Source organism: Scyliorhinus torazame, chromosome 7 (genome assembly GCF_047496885.1).
Source record: "Scyliorhinus torazame isolate Kashiwa2021f chromosome 7, sScyTor2.1, whole genome shotgun sequence".
Taxonomy (NCBI): domain Eukaryota; kingdom Metazoa; phylum Chordata; class Chondrichthyes; order Carcharhiniformes; family Scyliorhinidae; genus Scyliorhinus; species Scyliorhinus torazame.
Window position 1 is genome coordinate 238,874,923 of NC_092713.1, and position 22,350 is coordinate 238,897,272.

The 22,350-nt window shown below is 46.6% G+C and overlaps 1 protein-coding gene and 1 long non-coding RNA gene across 4 annotated transcripts in view; one reads left to right on the top strand and one right to left on the bottom strand.

Moving 5' to 3' along the window:
• Window positions 1-22,350, top strand: part of cdhr2 (cadherin related family member 2) — a 349,352-nt gene that overhangs the window by 268,670 nt on the left and 58,332 nt on the right. For all 3 annotated transcript variants that reach the window (XM_072512189.1, XM_072512190.1, XM_072512191.1), the window contains 2 exons: window positions 14,985-15,054; window positions 19,296-19,916. In XM_072512189.1, the coding sequence (XP_072368290.1) occupies window positions 14,985-15,054; window positions 19,296-19,916 (691 nt within the window). The remainder of the gene's footprint in view (window positions 1-14,984; window positions 15,055-19,295; window positions 19,917-22,350) is intronic.
• The window catches only part of LOC140426915 (uncharacterized), a 79,022-nt gene continuing 65,648 nt past the window's right edge, over window positions 8,977-22,350 (bottom strand). The window contains exons 3-5 of the long non-coding RNA XR_011948343.1: window positions 14,686-14,932; window positions 12,914-13,022; window positions 8,977-9,267 (exon numbers count right to left, since the gene is read on the bottom strand). This is a non-coding gene — a long non-coding RNA (uncharacterized lncRNA). The remainder of the gene's footprint in view (window positions 9,268-12,913; window positions 13,023-14,685; window positions 14,933-22,350) is intronic.

Consider the following 22,350-nt stretch of genomic DNA (forward strand, 5'->3'; position numbering starts at 1 on the left):
CTGAGCACTTAAAAGCACACCTAGTGATCTAGCACATGGACATTGTGGATTACCAAATGACTTGTCCAATTTTCACAAGTAGCATGTCGCGAGGCCTCAAGGCCAACCCAGACATACATATCTGCAAGCCTGACAAAGGGACTAGAACAGTTATTCTTAACAAACATGATAATATTGACAAAATGTACACTGTTCTTAATGATGGATCCAAATTCATATTCTCTAGACCTGCCACAAACTTTAAAATTTTTTTTTACTGTACCCAATTAATTTTTTCCAATTAAGGGGCAATTTAGCGTGTTCAATCCACCTAGCCTGCACATCTTTGGGTTGTGGGGGCGAAACCCACGCAAACACGGGGAGAATGCGCAAACTCCACACAGCAGTGATCCAGAGCCAGGATCGAACCTGGGACCTCGGCGCTGTGAGCCAGCAGGGCGAACCCACTGGGCCACCATGCTGTCCTGACCTGTCACTAACTTGACCACACAATCTGCTTGGAAGCATGTTACAAAAATGTTTGTAGACTTGGATAAGAGTAATGAGTTGCCTTGTAATGTCTATCATTGGGTTTGCCCACTTGGTTCACTACATCCACATATGTATGGGCTCCCGAAGACACACAGAAGTGATGTCCTACTACATCCTATGTTATCTATGACTGGTTCTGTATTTCATGAATTGATCATGGGTTCGATTATTCGGCCGTGCCTGCCACAAGATCGCCATGGACGGGACGGGGACTATGTAAAGGTCCGTTGACCTCGGGCAGGAATTTACAGTTGCTGCGTGGACACGGCCGAAGAATCCCACCCCATATGTTTTATAAGTTACTACAACCTGTTCACCTTGCGAAGACTATATAAGACCTACATATTGATAGCAATGCTGTGTCTATGTGCTCCTTTGACATTGTGAGCCTATCCACTAATGTGCAACTCAAGGAAGCTGTAGACATTAACACTGCATCACTATATCCTGGTAATCTACATGTGCTGCCTTTTTTTGATTCTGCATTTATTGAACTTATGACTGAGCAATATACGCTGTTGAGTTCAGCTTTAATGACAGTGTGTACTCAAGTAGATGGTGTTGCCATGGCATCACCTCTCGGCCCAGCTCTCACTGACATTTTTGTTGGTTTCCATGAGAAACACTTGTTTGATGAAATGACCCCTAATCTCATAACCCTTGCATACTTCCGATACATAGATGATGGGCTGGATTCTCCGTCCCTGAGGCTAAGTGCTGGCGTGAACGGAACATCCGTGGGAGTTTCACGACAAGAAAATCGGTGCGAACCATTCACCGATTCCGGTACTGGTGAGGGGCTAGCACCGGCACCGCGTGAAAAGCCCATGGATCACGACGAAAATGGCCGGAGAATCGCGGGTCCTGGGCTGCGCTTGCGCAGGGCTGACGACCTGCACCGGTCACGCCGTAAAACATGGCGCCGCTGTGCTCGAACCCTAACCCACCGACCACGACCCCACAGCCTACCCCTGGCTACCCTCTCCCAGTTCCACCAGCCCTAGGAGAAGGTCCCCTGGCCAGCGGCACGGATCCCGGACGAGTGTGGCGGCACTATCTGCAGCCGGCACGCCGGATTCCCGAACGCTGGGACCACACATGGCCCGCGCCGTCGGGTGCTTGGCCCATTGGGGGCGGAGCATCGCGGGTGGGCCAGCCGATGACACGCCACGGCGTTGCAATGGCGTACAGCGCGCGAACCAATGACGGCGGTTTGGAGGGGGCAGACCGTCGTCACACCGGCGCCTGCTCCGGCTCCACCGTTGGAATCCATTCTCCGCCAGATCGCCGATCACGATTTTGGCACCGGCTACGGAGAATCCAGCCCGATATGTTTGATCTATTTGAATCTGCAGCTACTTGGTTTTTTAAAAAGTATTTTTGCTCAAAATTTTTAACATTTTAATAAAGTAAAACCAACTCCAAACCTGCCACGCCCCACCACCCCCAGCAGCCACCCCCAGAAGCTGACGGTAACCAGCTCCTTGAAATGTACGAAAAACAAACCCCCATCTCTTATGAAACCCTTCACTTACTCCTCCTCAGAGCAAATTTCACCTTTTCCAAGTGCAGGAATTCCATGAAATCCCGCAGCCACATCGAGGAACAGGGTGGAGAAACTGACCTCCACCCCAACAGGACCCACCTGTGAGGGATCAATGAAGTGAAGGCTAAAACATCTGTCCCCACTCTTGCATTCAACTCCAGCACCCAAGGATATGGCCCCCAGGGGGCTGGGTTCTAAATCCACATGCAAGATCGGCAACATGGTGCTGAAGAACAACCTCCAAAATTTCTCCAACTTCGGGCAGAACCAAACATACATAGATGATTGGCTGGCCCCTCCCACACCGCTCACAAATATCCTCCACCCCCTCATACAGCCGGCTCATCCTTGACTTCATCTGATGCGCCCTATGCACTACCTTTAGCTGCATCAACCCCAGCCTCCCGCATGAGGTTGAGGGATTCACCCTCCGCAACACCTCACACCACAGCCCCTCCTCCAGTGCCAATCCCCGACTCCTCCTCCCACTTGGCCGTAAACCCCTCCAGACATGCCATATCCTCCCCAAACTCCTCCCATAGATCGCTGAGATGATCCCCCGCTCCCGCATCACTGACAACATCTCGTCCAAAAACGAGAAGGGTGGTACCATCAGAAAAGTAGGAAAGACCTTGTTTTGCGAAATCCCGCACCTGCATTTACCTGAAAACCTCGGTCTATGGGATCCAAACTTCGCCCCCAGCTCCTTGAAACTCACAAACCACCCTTCTAAAACAAAGTCCTCATTTCCATCACCCCTCGCTCCTCCCATCCCCAAAACCTAGCATCCATCCTTGCTGGCTCAAAACCATGGTTCACTCGGATCAGCATCAACTTCGGCCCTGCCCCCAACCTAAAGTGCTGCTGAAATTGCATCCATATTTTCAGCGTGGCCCCTACCCCCAGGCTCCCTGAGTACTTTCCTGGGGAAAACGGGAGTGTTGCCGCTGCCAGCGCCCGCAACCCGGACCTCTTACAAGAGCCTGCCTCCATCCTGACCCACAGAATCTCCGTTTCTCTGTGTCAGCACCGTACCGTCACAGCGTTCCCAGCCCAATTATAGTATAGCAGGTTTGGAAGGGCCAGGTCCACCGACTGTCACCCTCTCTGAAGTACCATCCTCCTAATCCTTGTCACCTTACCTGCCCACACAAACGGTGAGATCTACCTAACCACCCCCATAAAAAAGACTTCGGCAATAAGACCGGTAGGCACTGAAATAAAAATAAAAACTGTTTCATAATATTCTTCTTAACTGCCTGCAGCCGGTCTGCCAATGATAGGGGAAGGCTCTCCCACCTCAGTAAATCCGCTTTGTCCTACCCGAGTCCCGAGCCATCTGCACTCCCAGATACCTAAAGTGAGTAGTCGCCACCTGAAATGGTAACACCCCCCATCTCGACTCCCGCCCCTGGAGAAGACACCACAAAGCACTCACTTTTCCTGAATTTAACTTGTAGCCTGAAAAAGCCCCAAATCTCCTAAGTAGCCCCAGTATATCCCCCACTGAAGAGCCCGGTTTGGAGATATACAGCAGCAGATTATCTGCATACAGGGACACTCTATGATCCACCCTCACCCCCGTCACTATCCCCCTCTATTTATCCGAGCACATCGGCGCTATGGTCGAGGGCTCTAATGCCAGCGCAAACAGAAGGGGGGACATCGGGCACCCTGCCCCATTCATGCAACGGAAAGTACCCTGAATTCATCTCATTTATGCGCACACAGGCCACCAGATCTTTAAACAACAGTTTTGCCGATACCACAAACTTAGGCCCAATCCCAAACCTCTCCAACACCGCAAACAAATAGCTCCATTCCACACGATTAAATGCCTTCTCTGCATTTAGCTCCACCACCACCTCCAACTCTCTCCCTTCTGTCGGAGAAAGCGCCATATTCAACAGATGCCGCATATTTCACGACATCTGCCTTCCCTTAACGAACCTCGTCTGATCTTCCCCAATCACCTTCGGGAAGCACTTCTGCAAAATGAGCGCGAGCATCTCTCGCCGCTGCCTGCCGTCGGAGCTGGCCCGCCAACAAGTGGCTGGTCTTCTCCCCATACCCGTACATGGCCCCCCTTGTCCGCCTTAACTGCCGAACCGCCTTTCCTGTGCACAGAAGGTCAAACCGCATCTGTAATCTCTTCCCCCTCACCAGAAGATCCGGTGTTGCATCCTCCACATACCTTCCAGCCACCTCCAAACTTTCCTCTACCTACCGTTGTCACTTCTCTCTTGCCTCTCTCTCCACCTGAGCATTAAACAAGATGACATCGGCCCTCACTACTGCTTTTAACACTTCCCACACCACTGATGGTGAAACCTCCCCGTTCCTATTAAACCCTGCATAATCCTCAATCATAATTCCCATTTTGGTACAAAAATTTGGGTCCGTCAACAACCCCACGTCCACCCTCGACCCAGGCCCCTTCTCTGAGACCACATCCACCCAATGTGGAGCATGGTCCGAGATGGCAATCGCAGAATATTATGCCTTCATCACCCTAGCCAACAGTGGCTTTCCCATGACAAAGAAGTCAATTCTCAAATACACATTGTGTACTGATGCAAAGAATGAATACTCCCTAGCAAGGTGGCCCCTGCCAGACTCCCCTCCCCCAAATAGAGAAAACCAACACAAAGGCCCCCCCACCCAAACCTTCAGAACTCCCAACACAGTAATCCCTCACACCCAAGAGAAACAAATCCCAACCAATCCCCACACCATCCTTTCCCAAACACAACTTGAGAAGAGATAAAAAATCCAAGAAAAAAGAAAAAAAAGAGAAGAGAAAAAAAGAAAAAAGATTAAGACAATCAAAATCCAAATTCATTTCAGTCCCAATCCTTCAGCTTTCACGAACGCCTCCGCCTCCTCCCCCATCCCAAAGTAAAAGTCCTTAAAGTTATGTGTAACCCTTAACTTCGCCGGGTAGACCAGTCCAAACCTCACATTACTTTTGTGCAACGCTGTCTTCGCCCCACCAAAGGCCTTCTTGCCAGCTCCATCATGAGATCCTGGTATATACGCATACCATCTCCCTCCCACCTCATCTCTTGGTTCAGCTTCACCCATCACAGCACCTTTTCCTTCACCTGATACCTATGGAAGCTATCATGTCTCTTGGTGGCTCATTCACCTTTGGTTTCGGCCAGAGCGACCAGTGAACTCTGTCCAGCCATAGATGGAGGGGTCCTCCTCCTTCTCCATCAACTTGCCGAACATCTCTGCAAAGTATTCCATCGGCCATCCTGCCCCTCAGGCAGTCCCACGATCCTCAAATTCTGCCTCTGTGATCTGTTCTCCAGGTCCTCCACCTTGGCTCTCAGCCCTTTGTTACTCTCCATCACCCTCCGCAGCTTCTCACCCAACGAGGTGAACTGGTCGCTGTGCTGCGACAATGCCTCCTCCACTCCTTTCAACATCTTTCCTTGCTCCCGCACTGCCATCGATGTCTTTGCCAAAGCCTCCTTCATCAGGGCAAGAATCTCATCCACCCACTCCTTAAGCGATGTCATAATATCCTTGCAATTCTTGTCAAAGTGCTTGGAAAACAGTCGCTCAAACTCCCCCGCCGCCACCTCGGCCAGCTTATCCACCATGATGGGCGTGACCCCACTCGGCAAGCCTGCTCTTGCCATCTTTCCTCCCGCGGAACTCGCCATCAAACTCGCCGGCAGGCTTTTGCTCGCCCCCTTTTCCCCAGATTCGTTTTCTGGGTGAATCTGCAGCTACTTGAAAGAATTTCCTCACACACCTGAATGTGCTCCACCTTGTGCTCAAATTCACCTGTGAAATGGGGCAGTCTCACAAGCTTCCTTTCCTTTATGTGCTCATTAAATAACTTGTTAATGCGTTCCCCACGAATGTCTCCTGCAAACCTATCTTCACTGTTCAAAATACACATTGGGATTCCTAAAACCTGACCGCTATAGGATTGGTCTTATCAGCAACCTCATAAATACAGCCCGTGCCATCTGCTCACCTTGCAAGCTTGATGCCAGAATAGGACATATCTCAGCAATCCTGTGGAATAAGGCTGCTCCGATCAGATTGATGCTCACTGTGTATCATGCATACACATGAATGAGCCTAAGGCAGTCACTTTCAGACCTGAAAGGTGTCCAGTCTACCTAAAATTATCCTGCAAGTATAAGTAACTCAAACATTTGAGTAGCTGGTGAAGCTAGCCATTTCACACACAAGTGGTATTTTCCACTTACAGGATGCTGCCATCAAGTCAAAAAGACATTTCACCTAACATTCAAATGAGTAACATGATACTTGAATTTCAATGCGGGTGTGATGCCAGGTACATAGGTCGTATGTCCCAATGGCTGTCAGATTGTAGCAAACAGCATGTTCCTTCAGCAGTTCACAATAGATAGAATATTGACCATATTCAACGAGCCCATGTTTTCAAATCTCAGAACATAATGGGCGCAATCTTCACAAAAGGGAACAAAGTCTCTGAGCGAGCGCATTTAGCTGCATGTTTCCTGGCACTCGCAGTGCTCAGAAACACATGGCTATTCAACACGACCCGCATTGAATAAGGGGCCTGATTGGGTAAGTATGGCCGAGGCCACACATAGCCCCGTTCAACGGGGAGCCCGCTTGCCGGAACTCTCCATTGTAGCGAGAGATCAGGACACCATTTTTAATCCCTGACCTTCCCCCACCCTCCCCAGCCCAAATGCAACATGGGAGGGTCCCTGGCCCTATCCCCCTCATACCACTCAACAGCCACACCGAGCAACCCCAGCCCAATCGCACTTGCTTGTAAAAATACCAGCATGGCACATTGGCAGTGCCCCTGCCAATGTCACCTGTGCACCTTGGCAGTGCCAGGCTGGCATCCAAGTGGCACTGCCAGGGTGTCAGGCTGGCACTGCCAGGGTACCAAGGAGACACCCATAGTGCTAGGGCACCACCCTTCCCAAAGCACATGCAGCTGGGGGCCTCCAATCCCCTTGGAGACCGCCACAAGTGACGATCCCTCTGGTCCCCGTTTGTGGTGACCAGTACCAAACGGCACTTGCCCAAGGTCCCTGAGGCGAAGTGATTGAATCCCAAAGCCTCAGGTACCTCAGGAATCTGCACATTAGAGTAAGGCTTACTGCCTCGCTCTAATGTGCAGATTTCCTAAAAGGTGATCCCGCCCATTGTAGATCCTGGGAGCGGGGTCTCCCAGCTTTCATCGGCCAGCTGCGCCACCGTGAGTTGCTTTTCCTGCGCAGCGTGGCCAGAGGGTAATGCCCAATGTCTATCGTTAGGTGAAATTCCTTGATTGGACAGCAGTTCTTGAACAATCCTGAGTGTGCTAAGAATTAGAGTAATACAAAATTTAAGATTACCAGTCAAGCTCTCAATGTGGCTTATTTATGCTTGGTAGAAGCTGTGTATATTCATAAGCAGGTGCCTTTCCTCTGCAGGCAAAAGGAACATGTAGGGGACAATAGTCCCTGGTGTATTCTCCATGGCAAAGCCTCAAACAATCAGAATTCATTTGCCAACCAATCAGCACACTATTCTCATGCAATATAAATTGTTGCTCCCTTTGAAACTTGACATTCTTGCATCCGTCCCGATGAGTGCAAGAGAAAAAGCTTTGACAGCATGTCACTGTTTTTAGCAATGCTACCAAGTGACATCTCAAGTTTTAAGACTTTTGCTGTAACAAACAAACTAAGATGAACATTGACTAAGATTCTCTGCTGGTTCCTTGTATTTAATCAGACGACAAGCTTTCACTGGCATTCAGCCTAGTAGCTAGCAGAGAACAGCTTTTCCCTTGCTGCTTGCAATGGCTGGTTGCATTTGTGCCTCCCCCTTGCTCTCTGTCCAGGATTTCTTCAGTCAGACTGTTTGACAGTCTGTAAATCTACACAAAGCGAGAACAGCTGTCCCAGAGTCTGTAATTATACCCATAGCAACGCCAGATGCTCTGTTCTTTGTTTTCAGGCATTAAACTTATCACGCGGATTTCAAGTATATCTAACCTGGGCCCTCTATCTCCATGGTAACTAGGTCACAACGACTCATTGCCAGCAGAACTAGCAGCAGACCACATGCACTTGTTCATTATGTCACTAACCTTGAATTAAAAAGACAATCCAATACATAATTGTCTTTTAAGATCTCACATTTGTAAAGGTTGACAATAAGTGACTCTTCCTTTGATTTGTTTTGTGTGAAATGATAAAAGTGGGTCTTTGCTAAAAATGAACTGGAGCAAGAGTTAAAATAATGATAGACTGGGAGAGGTCACAGGGGGATTTTTGATTTCCCAAAATAGATGAATTTAGGTTGAGTGGGATGTAAAAGTATTAAAAAATCTGAATACCTACCCATCCCCCTCCAGCCCGTCAACATCCAGTTCTAACAGAGGTGGGACACGGTGGATGGATGGTTTTGGAGAGGTCACCCAACCATCCCACAAGAACTGGGTTGCTCGCTCATTTAAGTGTTATAAGGAGGCTGCATGTCTCAGATATGACTGCCATTTTAAATTCAACCGATCAGGTTTCCTAGGCCTTCATCGTCATGATCTGATACCGCACAGATCTTCCGATCTCTTCCTAGCCCTTCTAAACTGTCCTCTGGCCTCTGATCGTCCCTCTACTCCAGACCCTGATCTTCCTCTGACCCCAGCCTCCAATTTTCTCTCTGTTCTGGACCCCAATCTTCCTCCGATCCCAGCATCCCATCACACTTCTGGCCTCTAATCTACTTCCCACCTCCCTCCTGCCATTCCAACCCCCCTTCTGTCTTTAGTCCCCAGCTGCAGCATGATGCTGAGAGCCTATACTCACCCCACAGCCATCCGATCTTTCAACTTGGCTGGCTGCCATGAGGAAACAGAGACGAAAGATGATAATCAGGTCCTGTCGTTTAAATTTAGCAGGATCTGAGAAAAACCTGTTCTCCTGGATTTCCCACTGTAAAATTGCACCACTCCCCTTCTCAGCCTCGGAGACAAGATCAGAACAATACAATCAATTGTATGTACTTACTGGTCTGTGATCAAATATTTTGCAGCATTGAAATCTAATTTTACAAACAAGTCGTCAGACAGAGAGACAAGAACAGAAAATGGGAAAATAGTTCACGTCCTAATTTTGCAGTAGGAAGTCAAATACACTCGGAATTATGGAATAATTCAGCAGGTCTGGCAGCTCCTGTGGGGAGAGAAACAGAGAAAGGCTGGGAATCAAAGCTCTTTGGTTACATTTCTAACAGAATTTTAAAATATTGGTAACACTTAATGAATTTAAAAGTAGTAAGGAAAATAATTTGGAGCCAGCACATATTTACAAAAGACAAGCGATAACTAAACAATTATTGGAATTATTTTAAAATTTAACACATTGTTTTATCTGAATCATGGAAATGTATTGGATCTCTCAGTTTTGAACAGACAATTTATGACGTGACCCCAAATTCAACCCAGCCCAACCTCCAGTTAAAATTGGAACTTGCGCTTAAACTTAGCGATCAAAATATAGCATTAAGTTAAATTGAGGCCTATGACTCAAATGCGAACATTGGTTAAAGTGAACCATGTGGATTACTTGTGGGACAATGCAAATTGGATAATGAGCTGATAAAATAACAGGAAAGATAATGTACCGATTAATGTCCAGTGGACAGTGATGACCGAGGATATAACAGAGCTCAATCATGGGACTTGTAAATATGATAGCATTTATAAATAATCTAACTAATGATACCAAGATGTGTGTTCAATCAAGACGTTTAAAGGAAACTAGTATGGGTCAGAAATCAATATAGGTATATCAATTAGTTACATAAATTAAGATGGTATTTAGTGAAATTACTACATTTTCCAGTAAGAAAATCAGAATACCCTTAATATCAGAGATACTTAGGGTAGGATTTTCTGGCCCCTCACACTGATGGGTTCTTCCATTACGCCAATGTCTGTCCCCCCTGCGGTGGGTTCCCCGGTAGCAGGGCGGGCGAGCCATGCAAAAGCCCATAGACGTTGGCGGGACTGGAAGATCCTGCCGACAGCCAATGGTTCACCCATTCCACTGCCATGGGTGGCCTGGAAAATCCTGGCCTTGGAATCAGAGAACATTATAGATCAAGGCTGTTCTAGCTCTTAAAAGAACTGGCTAATAGCTCCCTCGCTTATTGTCCATTCCCTTGCAAATTAGTAATTGTAAAGTACATGTCCTGTTGCCTTTTGGAAGTTCCCTTGAAGTTTGGTGTAGCACTCCTTCAGACAGTCTGTTCTTGAACTTAACAGTCCTCTGTGTGCAAAAATCGTATTCTTTATTATCCCCCAAGTTCTTTGGCCAATTATTTTAAATCTATTTTTGTTACCAACCTACTCATCATAGGAAATAGTTTATCCATCAAAACCTTTCATGATTTGAATATTTTGATAAAATTTCTTCTTGGCTGCAATCTGCCGGCCTCGTTGTGCCCGACTCAGGACGCACAAGGCCGTTAAATCTAACGAGAGGCCTCTTGCGGGGTTTAACGGCCTTGTTACGAGTCATCACATGGGCGGGATCTAGATTTGCATATTCAAGCATGCAGTCAGGCTCACTTGAATATATTCATGCCGCAGTTACCCAAGGCGCGGGATTTAAAGCCTGTGCCTCAGAGAATTCAGGGCAGCATGGTAGCACAGTGGTTATCATTGTTGCTTCACAGCTCCAGGGTCCCAGGTTTGATTCCCGGCTTGGGTCACTGTCTGTGTGGAGTCTGCATACTTTCCCTGTGTCTGCGTGGGTTTCCTCCTGATGCTCCGGTTTCCTCCCACAATCCAAAGATGTGCGGGTTAGGTGGATTGGCCACGCTAAATTGCCTTTATTGTCCGAAAAGGTTCGGTGGGGTTATGGGGATAGGGAGGAGGTATGGGGTTGGGTAAGGCGCTCGTTCTAAGGGCTGGTGCAGACTCGATGGCCCAAATGGCCTTCTTCCGCACTGTAAGTTTTATGGACCCCGAGCAAGCACTGTTTAGCACTGGTGACCACCAACATGGACCAGGCGTACCAGTACATGGGGGGTTTCCCAGGTGATCGGGGACCCCTGAATGGTCGGGCTCTGGGCAGGGTGGGGTGGGGGGGGTGCGCAGATGCGTAGGGGGTCCTGTCTCCATGGGGAGGGTCCTTTTTTAATTTTTGGATCACGATCTCTTGAAAGCGGACGTTGCTGGCGGGATGAGTTCAAGGGGCTGGTTTAGTACACTGGGCTAAATCGCTGGCTTTTAAAGCAGACCAAGGCAGTCCAGCAGCACGGTTCAATTCCCGTACCAGCCTCCCCGAACAGGCGGCGGAATGTGGCGACTCGGGGCTTTTCACAGTAACTTCATTTGAAGTCTACTTGTGACAATAAGCGATTTTCATTTCATTCAGAGCCTACCCCGTCCTCCAGGATATATTTCAACTAAGTGTCAAAACATCTGGCGGGAAAAGTTGGCAGTGAAGCTGGCAGGCTACACTTCACTCTTCCTGCATGACTTGACACTTAGTCTAACATTCCACCCTATGTTAAACTTGATCAGATTATGATTGCTATTAGATAGATTTCAATGCATCATTAGGGTGGTAACTAAATCTGGCTCATTATTCATTGCTAAATGTAATATGGCAGGTCCCTTGTTAACTCCAGGATACATTGCTGCAGAAAACTATTTCTGATATATATCAGTCCTTTTACCGCAATTTCTATGAAAGTTAAAATCTCCCATTAAACCGCTTTGCCTTTCCTGCATGCTTTCCTAATCTCTGCATTTATACAAGCTTCTTAGCGGCTACCAGGGAATCAACACAAAACCCCGACGATGGTCTTAAATCCTTTTCTATATCTTAATTCTATCCATAAAGTCTCCACTACCTGCTCACATCTCATTATATCCTCCCTTATCCTTGAAGTTATTTCATTCTTCATCACTGAAGGTTACTCCTCCCCTCTTCCATTTCCACTTACTTTCCTGTACACCTCATAACCTCACAGATTTCATTCTTAGTCCTGATGGTCTTGGTTCGAGCCCTGTCTCAGTAATGGCTACCAAGTCTTACCCTCAAAGCTGAAATTGTGTTTGCAATTCATTACATCCCATGTTTTTGAGGGAAGCAAGGATAGGGATGTCAAAAGCGCTAACCACAATCTTTCAATCCTCCTCAAAAAATGGGAGTAGTGCCAGAGGATTGGAGCACTGGAAATGTAACACCCTTTTCAAAAAAGGTTTATACAGTCATTCATTGAAATCTCTTAGCGAATGCGCGGCTGACTGCAAAACCCACTCATTAATTCTGACAAGGGGATTGTAAACTTTGATCATTTTTATAGATTTATGATCTGTTAAGGGAATCATGGTTTTTAAGTAGATTTCACACAATGTTGGTTTTGACAAAATTATGAACTTTGTAAAGACATTCCAACATTATTGCAGGGGCTGATGAGCTTTGTTTATAATAAATAATGGGTGAGTAGGTTGGGAGCATATGGAGGTAGGGGGTGGGGGTGAGGAGGAGGTGAGGGTTATAGGGCCTTGCACCCATTCCCAGAGCTGGAGCTATGTCTCAGCGAATGGAGGTAGATATTTTAGCCTGGCCATCTTAGCATCGGCCTAACTCCGCCTCCAACTTGAGCCTGAGGTGGCAGGCCTACTCCAGCCCATCCCTGACTCCAGTAAAAGAGCATTGACAGGTACTGTTAAACAGGAGCTTGGTGCATGATGCCGGGAAAACCCAATTTCCACCTCCCAAAAATCCTAGAGTAGCTGTGAAAGGATGCTTTTTCAAATTGTAGCGTCACCCAGGGATCAATATCAAAATCATTGCTTACCTTCTTATATATAAATGAGCTGCTCCTGAATTTTGGGAGCACAATTTCAAAATTTGAAGATGATGCAAAAATTTGCAATGTACTGGATAGCGAGAAGGATATTAGCAGCCTGCAGGAGAATTAGATAGAGTGGTGAAATGGGCAGTCAGATATAGATACAGTTTAATCTGGATAAATGTGAAGTAATACGCATTGGAAAGAACTACCTGGTTAGACAGCATAATCTTAATTTTGAGAGGTGCACACAATTAGAGGGGCCTTGATACATGTTCGAGTCTCTGAAGGTGGCAGAGCAAATTGATAAGGTGGTTAAGAAAGCTTATGGGTTACCTGACTTTGTAAATAGGAATATTGAATGAGAAAACAAGCAGGATGCTAAACGTTTACAAACTGCTGATTAGGTTGCAGATGGAGGATTGTGTACAATTCTGGCCACCACATTTTAGGAAGGATATTTTAAAGAGGGTGAATAGAAGATTTACCAGGTTGATAACAGAGATGCAAGATTTCAGATATACATTGAGATTGAAGAAGCTAGGATTGCCCTGCTTAGATCAGTGAAGGTTAATGGGCGCGATTTAATGGAAATAAAACAGAGTGTGCCGTACCAGGCACTTTTAACGGGGTGTTTCCCGGCGCTGGCAGCACCGGGAACAACCCCATAATTAGATGGGATTCTGCTATTCTGCTTCTTTTTCGGGCCACGGCGAGGAATGTCCTGCCATGGCCACACTTAGCTCCATTTTCTGCACTAACGATCTCCACTCACCAATGCTGGAAGAGATCACAAAGAGAGTGGTAGATGTCTGAAACTTTCTATAACAAACGGCATTTAATGGAGTATCAATTGTTAATTTTAAAACTGAGATTTGATAAAATTTTGTTCATCACAGATGTTACTGGATATGTTGCAAAAGCAGGGATATGAAGTTAGGTTTCAGAGGGCTATTTAGCACACTGGGCTAAATCGCTGGCTTTTAAAGCAGACCAAGGCAGGCCAGCAGCACGGTTCAATTCCCGTACCAGCCTCCCCGAACAGGCGCCGGAATGTGGCGACTAGGGGCTTTCCACAGTAAAAAAGTCTACTTGTGACAATAAGCGATTTTCATTTCATTTTCTCATTTTTCATTTCATTCCCTAATGTATCCTTTTAATGTCTGTATTCTTATCAGAGATTTTTGAGTTGCGATATATCGTACCATTTCCTCACTTTACTATTCTTATGTCCTTCTTAAATTTCACCCTGCACTCTGTGCTTGTGTGGCTAGATTTTACAGCCATTACCACTGGATGTTTTTAGCGGAGGGTGGGAGGTGGGGGGGGGGGGGGGGGGGGGGGGGGGGGGGGCTGGGAGCAGGGAGCGGGGAGTCTAGTTAAAATACGAGGGTTGCAAGTCCACCACCTTTTTGCTCACTCTCGAGCTGTCCCCCCATAAAATGGTAGGTGTTAAATCGGCTGCCCATCAGCCATATTTAAATAAAATGTTAATGGTCATTGAGCATGTTAACAAGCCACTTGATCCAGATAATATGCTGCCCATGCCACAAAATAGTTGGCGTAGGCAGGCTGTTTATAAAACAAAGTTGTAAAGGTGGGGGGGTGCCATTTGTGCATCGGAGAACCCCCCCAGATATTACCCCCCTGTCTTTGTTCCTCCCCATCTGACCTTCAGAACATGCCCTCCCACCTCCACACCCTGTGTAGTTGTGCTTGGTTTGGGTATGTGGTACCCAAACTATCTTCACCTTAAATGTTTGCCATTCCTCATTTACCTCTTCGCACCAATCTTTAATTCCAGTCGAGCTGTGCTGGATCCCTCCTCAAAGCACCAAGTTTGGCTCTCACATAATTGGGCATGTTCCTCTTTCGATTTCCTTTGTCCTTTTCCTAACTGCTTTACATCTAATTCATTGGAGGTTGGGGGCAGGTTTGATCAGGATGAAATATAGCCTGGTTGTTTGTCTGAGAAAATACTTCAGAATAGTGCAAGTTGCTTGTGTCAGATGAAAATACCATTTTCTGTAAGGAAGAAAATTTGCACATGTTTCAATCTTCTTTTCCTTTAAAACAGGATGAAAATGACAATTCACCAGTGTTTACTAAGTCTGTCTATAATGCCTCTGTGGTGGAACACACATTAGGTAAGTTATGACTTTGAAATAGCTACTGTATGGGGATGATCTTTATTGGAGCACAAGTTTCCTGCCCTCCCTCTGGCCCTGAGCCCATTGGCTTGATAACAGATTGAATTAGTGGCTTCCTAAATGAGGTAATGTACTAAATTACTCTAAAACATTGAATGAAAATTATATTTGTTTTGGATGGTTGCAGTTTGAATCACTAAAGACAGAATTTCAATCAATGATTGATTTTCCTTTGATAGAATCCTAGAATTCTTACAGTGCAAAAGGAGGCCATTCGGCCCATTTGAACCTGAAACGATACTGAAAGAGTACTCTACCAATGCCCACTTGCCTGCCCTATCCCAATAACCCTGCAACCCCATCTAACCTTTGGATGCTAAGAGCGCAATTTAGTGGTCAATCCACCTGACCTGCACATCTTTGGACTGTGGGCGGAAACCACAGCACCTAGAAGAAACCCACGCAGACACGGGTAGAACGTACAAACTCCACACAGGCAGTCACCCGAGATCGGAATCAAACCTGGGTCCCTGGCACTGTGAGGGAGCAGTGCTAACCACTGTGCTGTCACAGATGAGCAATAACAGTTCACAAAGGCAAAGGAAAACTGGTTGACAGGAATCTTATGGGAGCAGTGGACATTGTTGAGGAACACTACCTACCTCAGTGCAACCTGATGGGAAAAATAGGTGAATTACCGATTGATGCACTGACACAGTGCTGGGCAACCTGCGGTCCATCAGCATTTTGTTGACTTTGCTCACAGACAGGGTTTCCAGATTCCACTGGTTTCTAACCACGTGGCTTTTTTCCCAGCGATACTACTGAAGGGATGTGCATGAAAAGCAAGGGCACATGAAGTGAGGTGCACGCTGATTGCACTTGACATTGACTGTGACATTGACACTTGACTTAACCATCCACCTGACTGCTTCCACGATGCAGGTAGGTTTGTAATCAACCCTTTAATGCCACCAGCATTACTTTAAGTCCATAAACTTTGTCATTAGAGTAGGGAGAGGGTGTGGCTGATGGGGGAGGGGAAAAGGCATTAGACTCGCGATGAAATGTTACAGCTGCTCACAACTGTCTAGAGCTTGGTGATTGAGATCTCAATATGCTGTGTGGGAGTTGGGTCATTGGAGGTAGAGGGAGATACAGGTCAGCTCAACTGGACAACTGAAGGGAAACCCCAGCATGTAGTACTGACAATGCTGAGACATTGGGACAGATGAGAGTGCAAAGATCAACAGCTCAGCATGCATGGAAGACTTCCTGCACAATTCCTGCCCGGGCCCTAAAAGACCTTTGCCTCCCTGCACATTCCAGGGGGCGTAGACCCAGCCTGAGGTGTTCCTCAGAAGCTAGTGAGTGGGGGTGAGTGCACACAGGACTGTGACAAATAAAACACATCGGACATGATTAAAGTGGAAGTGAACTGTATTTTCAACAATGTGAGAAGTTTAACAATGATGGTGCACCTGTGCAACCGCATGTGAAATCAAAATTTCTGAAGTTTTCTTTCCGCAGCTGGGGTAGAGGAAGCTTGCTGACCAGTTTGCCTTCTTGCCTTGGATGACCTTGGCGGCCATCTTCTGGCGACCTAAGGCCTGGAGGGGCCCAGCATACTTTGGCTGCTGTTAAAAACCCCATGAGACCCATGGGACGACCTGATTAATCTCGCCATGAGCCTCGTGGAATACGGGCTCCCCCACTGAGGGGCGGAGGCCCATTGGCAGGCTTGTTAATTCATTGCCATAAGAGCCGGCCCGGGTAGGAGCCAAGCTGCAGAGCAGTCCGGGCTGGGACCTGGGCTGTTGCATGTAAATACTTTCCTTTTGGAAATAATCCATTGCTTGACTCTCCTTTCTTGACTCCTCCTTGACTACTAAAGCTGTCCTGCTGTGGGGAAGCTGCTCTCTCTGCGGCCACAGAGGATGAGGCTAAAGGGGTGACAGAAAAGGGGCATTTGAAAGATCCAGACTGCCTCATAGAGTCCAGAGTGGAGATCCCAGGGTGTCCAACAGCTGCTCCTCCTCCCTTTGGGTGCCTGAGAGCCCCTGCCTGACTCCTTGAGGAGAAGGGCACCAGGAGGGAGGTCGAGTTGCTCTTTTCCCTTCTCATGTAGCCACTGTGAAAGCTCACCCATAACTACAGCAATGGAGTGCAGGTCTGCACGAATCTCTGGCAGAATCTGCTCAACCAGATTCTCCATGATATCTATCACCCTTCCCATGGTGACCTCGATGTGCGCACAGGTCAACACCACTTAATCAGGCAGCTGATGGACAGACTCCTCTGTCTTGCGTGCTATCACTGTTGAGGGCCTGCCTCTGCCTCATGTTCTCCCATGTCTCACCAGATTCTCATAGGTGACCAATTCCAGAGGTTCATAATCTGACTCAGACATCACAAATGCCTCTTCCCCAGCAGTCCTCCAAGTGCCGGTGAGCTTGGCAGACCCTTCCTCCTCCTGCAGTGGAAATGTGTCCATGTAGTGACCACTAGAATGTGAGACCCTTCCTGAACTAGATCTAATAGTCCCTGAGGTGTGTGTCTCTGGGCTGGTGGAAGGTGCAGGTGACTGTTGTGCAGCATCTGCAGGTAGACCTTCTACCTCTGTGGTGCTCTCTGGACTTGCCTCATTGCTGGACAGGGCTTCATCTTCTTTGGGCCTTGACCTCTTCCTACTGGAACTTGGAAGTGAGAGAGAAGAGAGCGAGTGACTGCATGTGCTGCCTTCAACATGGAGGAATGTGTGACCCTTAAGTTTCAATATGGCATGCATGACTCCTTAATAGATGGAGGCCGCCCGCTGACCTCGCCATCTCCACAAACTGTGCCCCATTCGACATCTGCTCGCTGGGCTGCCCGCTCATTGAAATCGGTGAGGTCTTTGGGGTGTGGCCTTCCCCCTCCCGTCCTCTGCCTCTCGCCTATTGTGGCTTAACTTCTCCTGCACAAAGGGAGACAATGGGGTTGAGAGCAATTGGGTTTCAGGTGTCTAACTCATTCTTCCAGTCTTACAAAGAACCCACTGTATTGTGCGCCTTGTGATTGATGCACTTCAGGTTCTCCACAAGGATTCTGGGGCAGCATCCTCCAGAGCAGTGAGGCTATGCAGGTAAAAGGATAATGCTCACAGAGGCATGTCATTAGCACTGCTTCCTGGTGCCCTCCTCCCTTTGCCTGAACCCCTTCTCTACCCACTCGTGATCCTCCATCTCCTAGACAGAATGTGAGCTCTCTGTGTGGAAGGGTGAAGGACCCACAGTGGCCCTCTCAACCTGCAGAGTGGATGGACTGCATTAGGTCAATGAAGTATCAACTTATCACGTTGCCACTGAGGTCCGGGTCCCCTGTATCATTCAGTGAGGTGAGCGTAAGCAGTTGACAGTTCACTTAACTTGGTAATGTAGATGATGTCATTCATCCACTTGTGACATTACTGGGCAGTCCTTTGGTGGAAGCCCTGGACTGCTGTGGGACGTGCTCCCTTGCCAGGGTTATCTTCCAGCTCGGCCTCCTCCCACCCCATCCTCTGGATAGAAGACATCCCTCCTAGCCTCCACTTCGTTCAGCAGAACACCCAGGGAGGCATTACAGAATTTGTGAGTTGGAGTTGGAGCTCCCTGTCCTCTTTGGGTCATCTCCTCCCTCAATGGGTAGGTTGTTTCCCAGAGCCTTTTAGATATGGCCATCCTGCCACCCTACTACGTGATATGTCGGGAACCTCCCAAATACATTATTAATGAGGCCAGGATCACGCAATATGATGCAAATTCCCAGCAGGCTCCATGGCAGGAAACACTCCCGTTCCCACCCCAGCCGCGAGACTTTGTCCCAGAAGATTCGCCCAATGTTTGTACTTTGTTTCTGCAATTTTGTAATTTTATTATCTGTTTGATTGTTGTTCAGCACTTGATTGATAATTGCATACAGAAATTCGGGAGAACGCAGCCTTCAATCAAATAAAAACATTTAACAGCAAAATGAATCATCCTGTCTACATAACACTGGAGATTAATAATTGTATATGTTTTGAGTAAATTATCATCAGCTTGTTTTACCATTTTATTTGTAATTTAAAGGCTACAAAATAAAGCAGTAATGCCTTCAATAATTTACAGTTCAAAGAAATGTGACATACAAATGTTTTCCTTGATTGACTGCATTAATGGTAGCATCTCTTCAAGCAATATGGTCACCTTTTAAATTTATTCTTGCCATTCATACAGGAGCCTTTGTGACATTGGTTAAAGCAAGTGACAATGATGCAACAGAAATCAACAACCGGGTGATATACCGTATTGAAACTGGTAGCACAGGAACCTTTCTGATAAGAACAATGTTAATCAATAAAATCGATCCGAAACAGTACCAAGGAAACATTACTGTCGATCCAACAATAGCACTGGACTATGACAAAGGACCAAAATCTTACACTTTAGGAATCAGTGCCTCAGATTCAGGATTTCCATCTAAATCAGCCTCTGCAACTGTTTATGTGTCTGTACTGGACATGAATGATGAGACTCCTGTACTAGATCCGGATTCACTGAAGGATTTGGATGTTATGGAAAATAACACCCAGCTTGGAATAGTGAGGAACATAACTGCAAGTGATATTGATACGAATCACTCATTAATTTATCAACTGGTGTCAGTGGTTTGTTTGAAATCTAAAATTATTGATGCTCGACCGAATGCACCATGCCGATACTGGTTTGGACTTTATGACAATGGATCACTCTATGTGAATGAATCTTCGGTTATTGACTACGAGGTGTATGATCAGGCGGACATTACAATTCGCGTTACTGACCTTTACACAGAAAAAAATAATCCATCCACTACTGGTAAGACAGTTTTCTCATGCTCAAGTCTATTGTTGTATGTGTTTCCTTTGTCTTTGAGACAAAGTTGTTTTCAGAGGGATCACCTTTTCACCCAGCCACTTTGTTCCCCAAGTGAAGGAACAGAAATTGTGGAGACGTTTTTCTTTGGGCCTTCACAGTTTCCCTGTCGGAGTAGTTGGATGCTGTTTTGATTTCAATCATCTCATTTCAGCAGCTACTTTGTTGTATCTTTAAAGGTGAAAATGTTGCACTCCAACGTTGTAAATGACTGTGCCACTAGAATTTGGACAGTGTTAACAGCAGGACACAGTGGTGCTAAAAGATATAACCCCCTTTTCTCACCCACCCCCACACACGCTACCTGTCCACCACAATTAGATGCTTTTGTTGCAGAGATTACTGGATTTCCAAAGCTTTAATAAACTGCCATATTGATTCAGTCAGGTACCGGGACCTTCACCATGCAAAGGGACTAATGCCTGTTTCAGGAAAGGGCATTGCACACCAATGTTTTTGATCTTTACCAATATGTCTGGTGGCACACTTCCAGTTTGTAACGGCATTCCACTTCTGATGGCAAAGCAGCAATTGGAACCCTAGAGTCTTTTATATGTGCAGTATATCAGGAAGTGAGAGCTCTGTTCAATTTAATATATTTTGAATAATTGGACTATATTTATGATCATTGTGGAAGAAGTACAGTGCAAAGGTCTGAGTAAAGGAGCTGAGAACCAAAATTGGCTTTGGCTGTGTCAACTCCACCAAGACCCAAAATCCCGATCTATCAACTGACATCGACACAACACCTCAGGCCTAGAAATCCAGCAGTGCAGCACGTGTTTTTCAGGTGCTAAGTGGCCCCAGAAGTTCTGGTAAGTCATACAGGAAGTGCACACTCATTACAAGCTGGAAGTGTGTTGCCAGCCATATTGGTAATGACTAATATCATTGACGTGCAGTGCCATTCCTGAAACAGGCATTCACCACTTTGCATGATGAAGCCCCTGCACATGTCTGACTTAATATTGTCTTTATGAATGCCTTGGAAATCCAATAATCTCTTCAGCAAAAGCATCCAATCTTGGTGGGCACTATGGTGAAACTGGGGGAGAAGCGAAAAATAAATATTTTAGGTTCTAATATAATTTTAGGAGAATAGGTTTATTAGAGAAAGGAGCTATATTAGTGAAGGAGGGACTATATATGTAGGGAGTACAGATATCATCAATAAAGATATTCAGTATGGTATACCTACCTGTTTGCTGATGTTGCCACCCTGGCATCCCATACCGAAGTTCAGTTGCAACACCTTGCAGATCGATTCTTCTGGGCCTGCAAGGGGTTTGAACTGACAGTCAGCCTCAGGGAAATTATGGGCCATGAGTTAGAGACTCCAACTTGCATCAACATTGACAATCTCAGTCTGGAGGTTATTGACAGCTTCACATACCTTGGATCAACAATTACCAACAATCGGCCGTTGGCTGTTGAAATCCGCATCAAGATTACTAAGGCCACATCAGTCATGTCAAAGATGAGTGTGTACGAACAGCAGAGTAACCAAAAATACAAAATTCCATATGTACCAGGCTTATGTCATCAGCACCCTTTCATACAACAGTGAGACAGGGACAACTTATTCGAGTCAAGAAAAGCAGTTGAACAGCTTCCACCTCCACTGCCCCAGACAAATATTGGGCATCTCCTGATGGCCAATGTGAAAGTACACCAGCGTGCAGGGATCCCCAGCCTGTCTGCCCTCTTGACTCAACGCTGATTCCGATGGCTGGGTCATGTGAGCTGATAGACGACAGCCGCATCCTCAAAGACATGCTCCATGATGAATGGCAGGAGATCAAAAGGTCACCCACGCATCTGTGATACAAGGACATCTGTAAGTGAGAGCTCAGCTTAACCAGAGTCTGAGTCTATGCTAACCAGAACTAGGAAGGGCGTGGGAAACGCATAGGACAAAAAAAATGACCAGATGGCGGAAAAGAGATGGCTGGAAGGAAAAATCATCATGCTATTCATCTGTGTCAGCTGTATAAGGGACTGCCACTCACAAATCGGCTTCTATATCCACAACAGATGATGTTCAACCCAGAAGTGGCATTCACCCTGGGTGAAGTCCATTATCTCCTGAGACAGACAGAAGCCATTATCATGTTAGAGAGCAAAGCTAAGAAAGGGATTGTTGCATTAGTAATAGGCCCCCTAATTGTGGGAGTGAAATGGAAGTTAAAGCTATTTTGTGGAGTAACATAACAAATGGGGTTGTACAGCACAGACAGAGGCCATTCAACCCACCATGTCTGTGCCGGCCATCAAGCACCTAACTATTCTAAACCCGTTTTTCAGCGCTTGGTCTGTAGCCTTTTATGCAATGGCATTTCAAGTGCTCATCTAAATGCTTATTATTCTAGGAGATTTT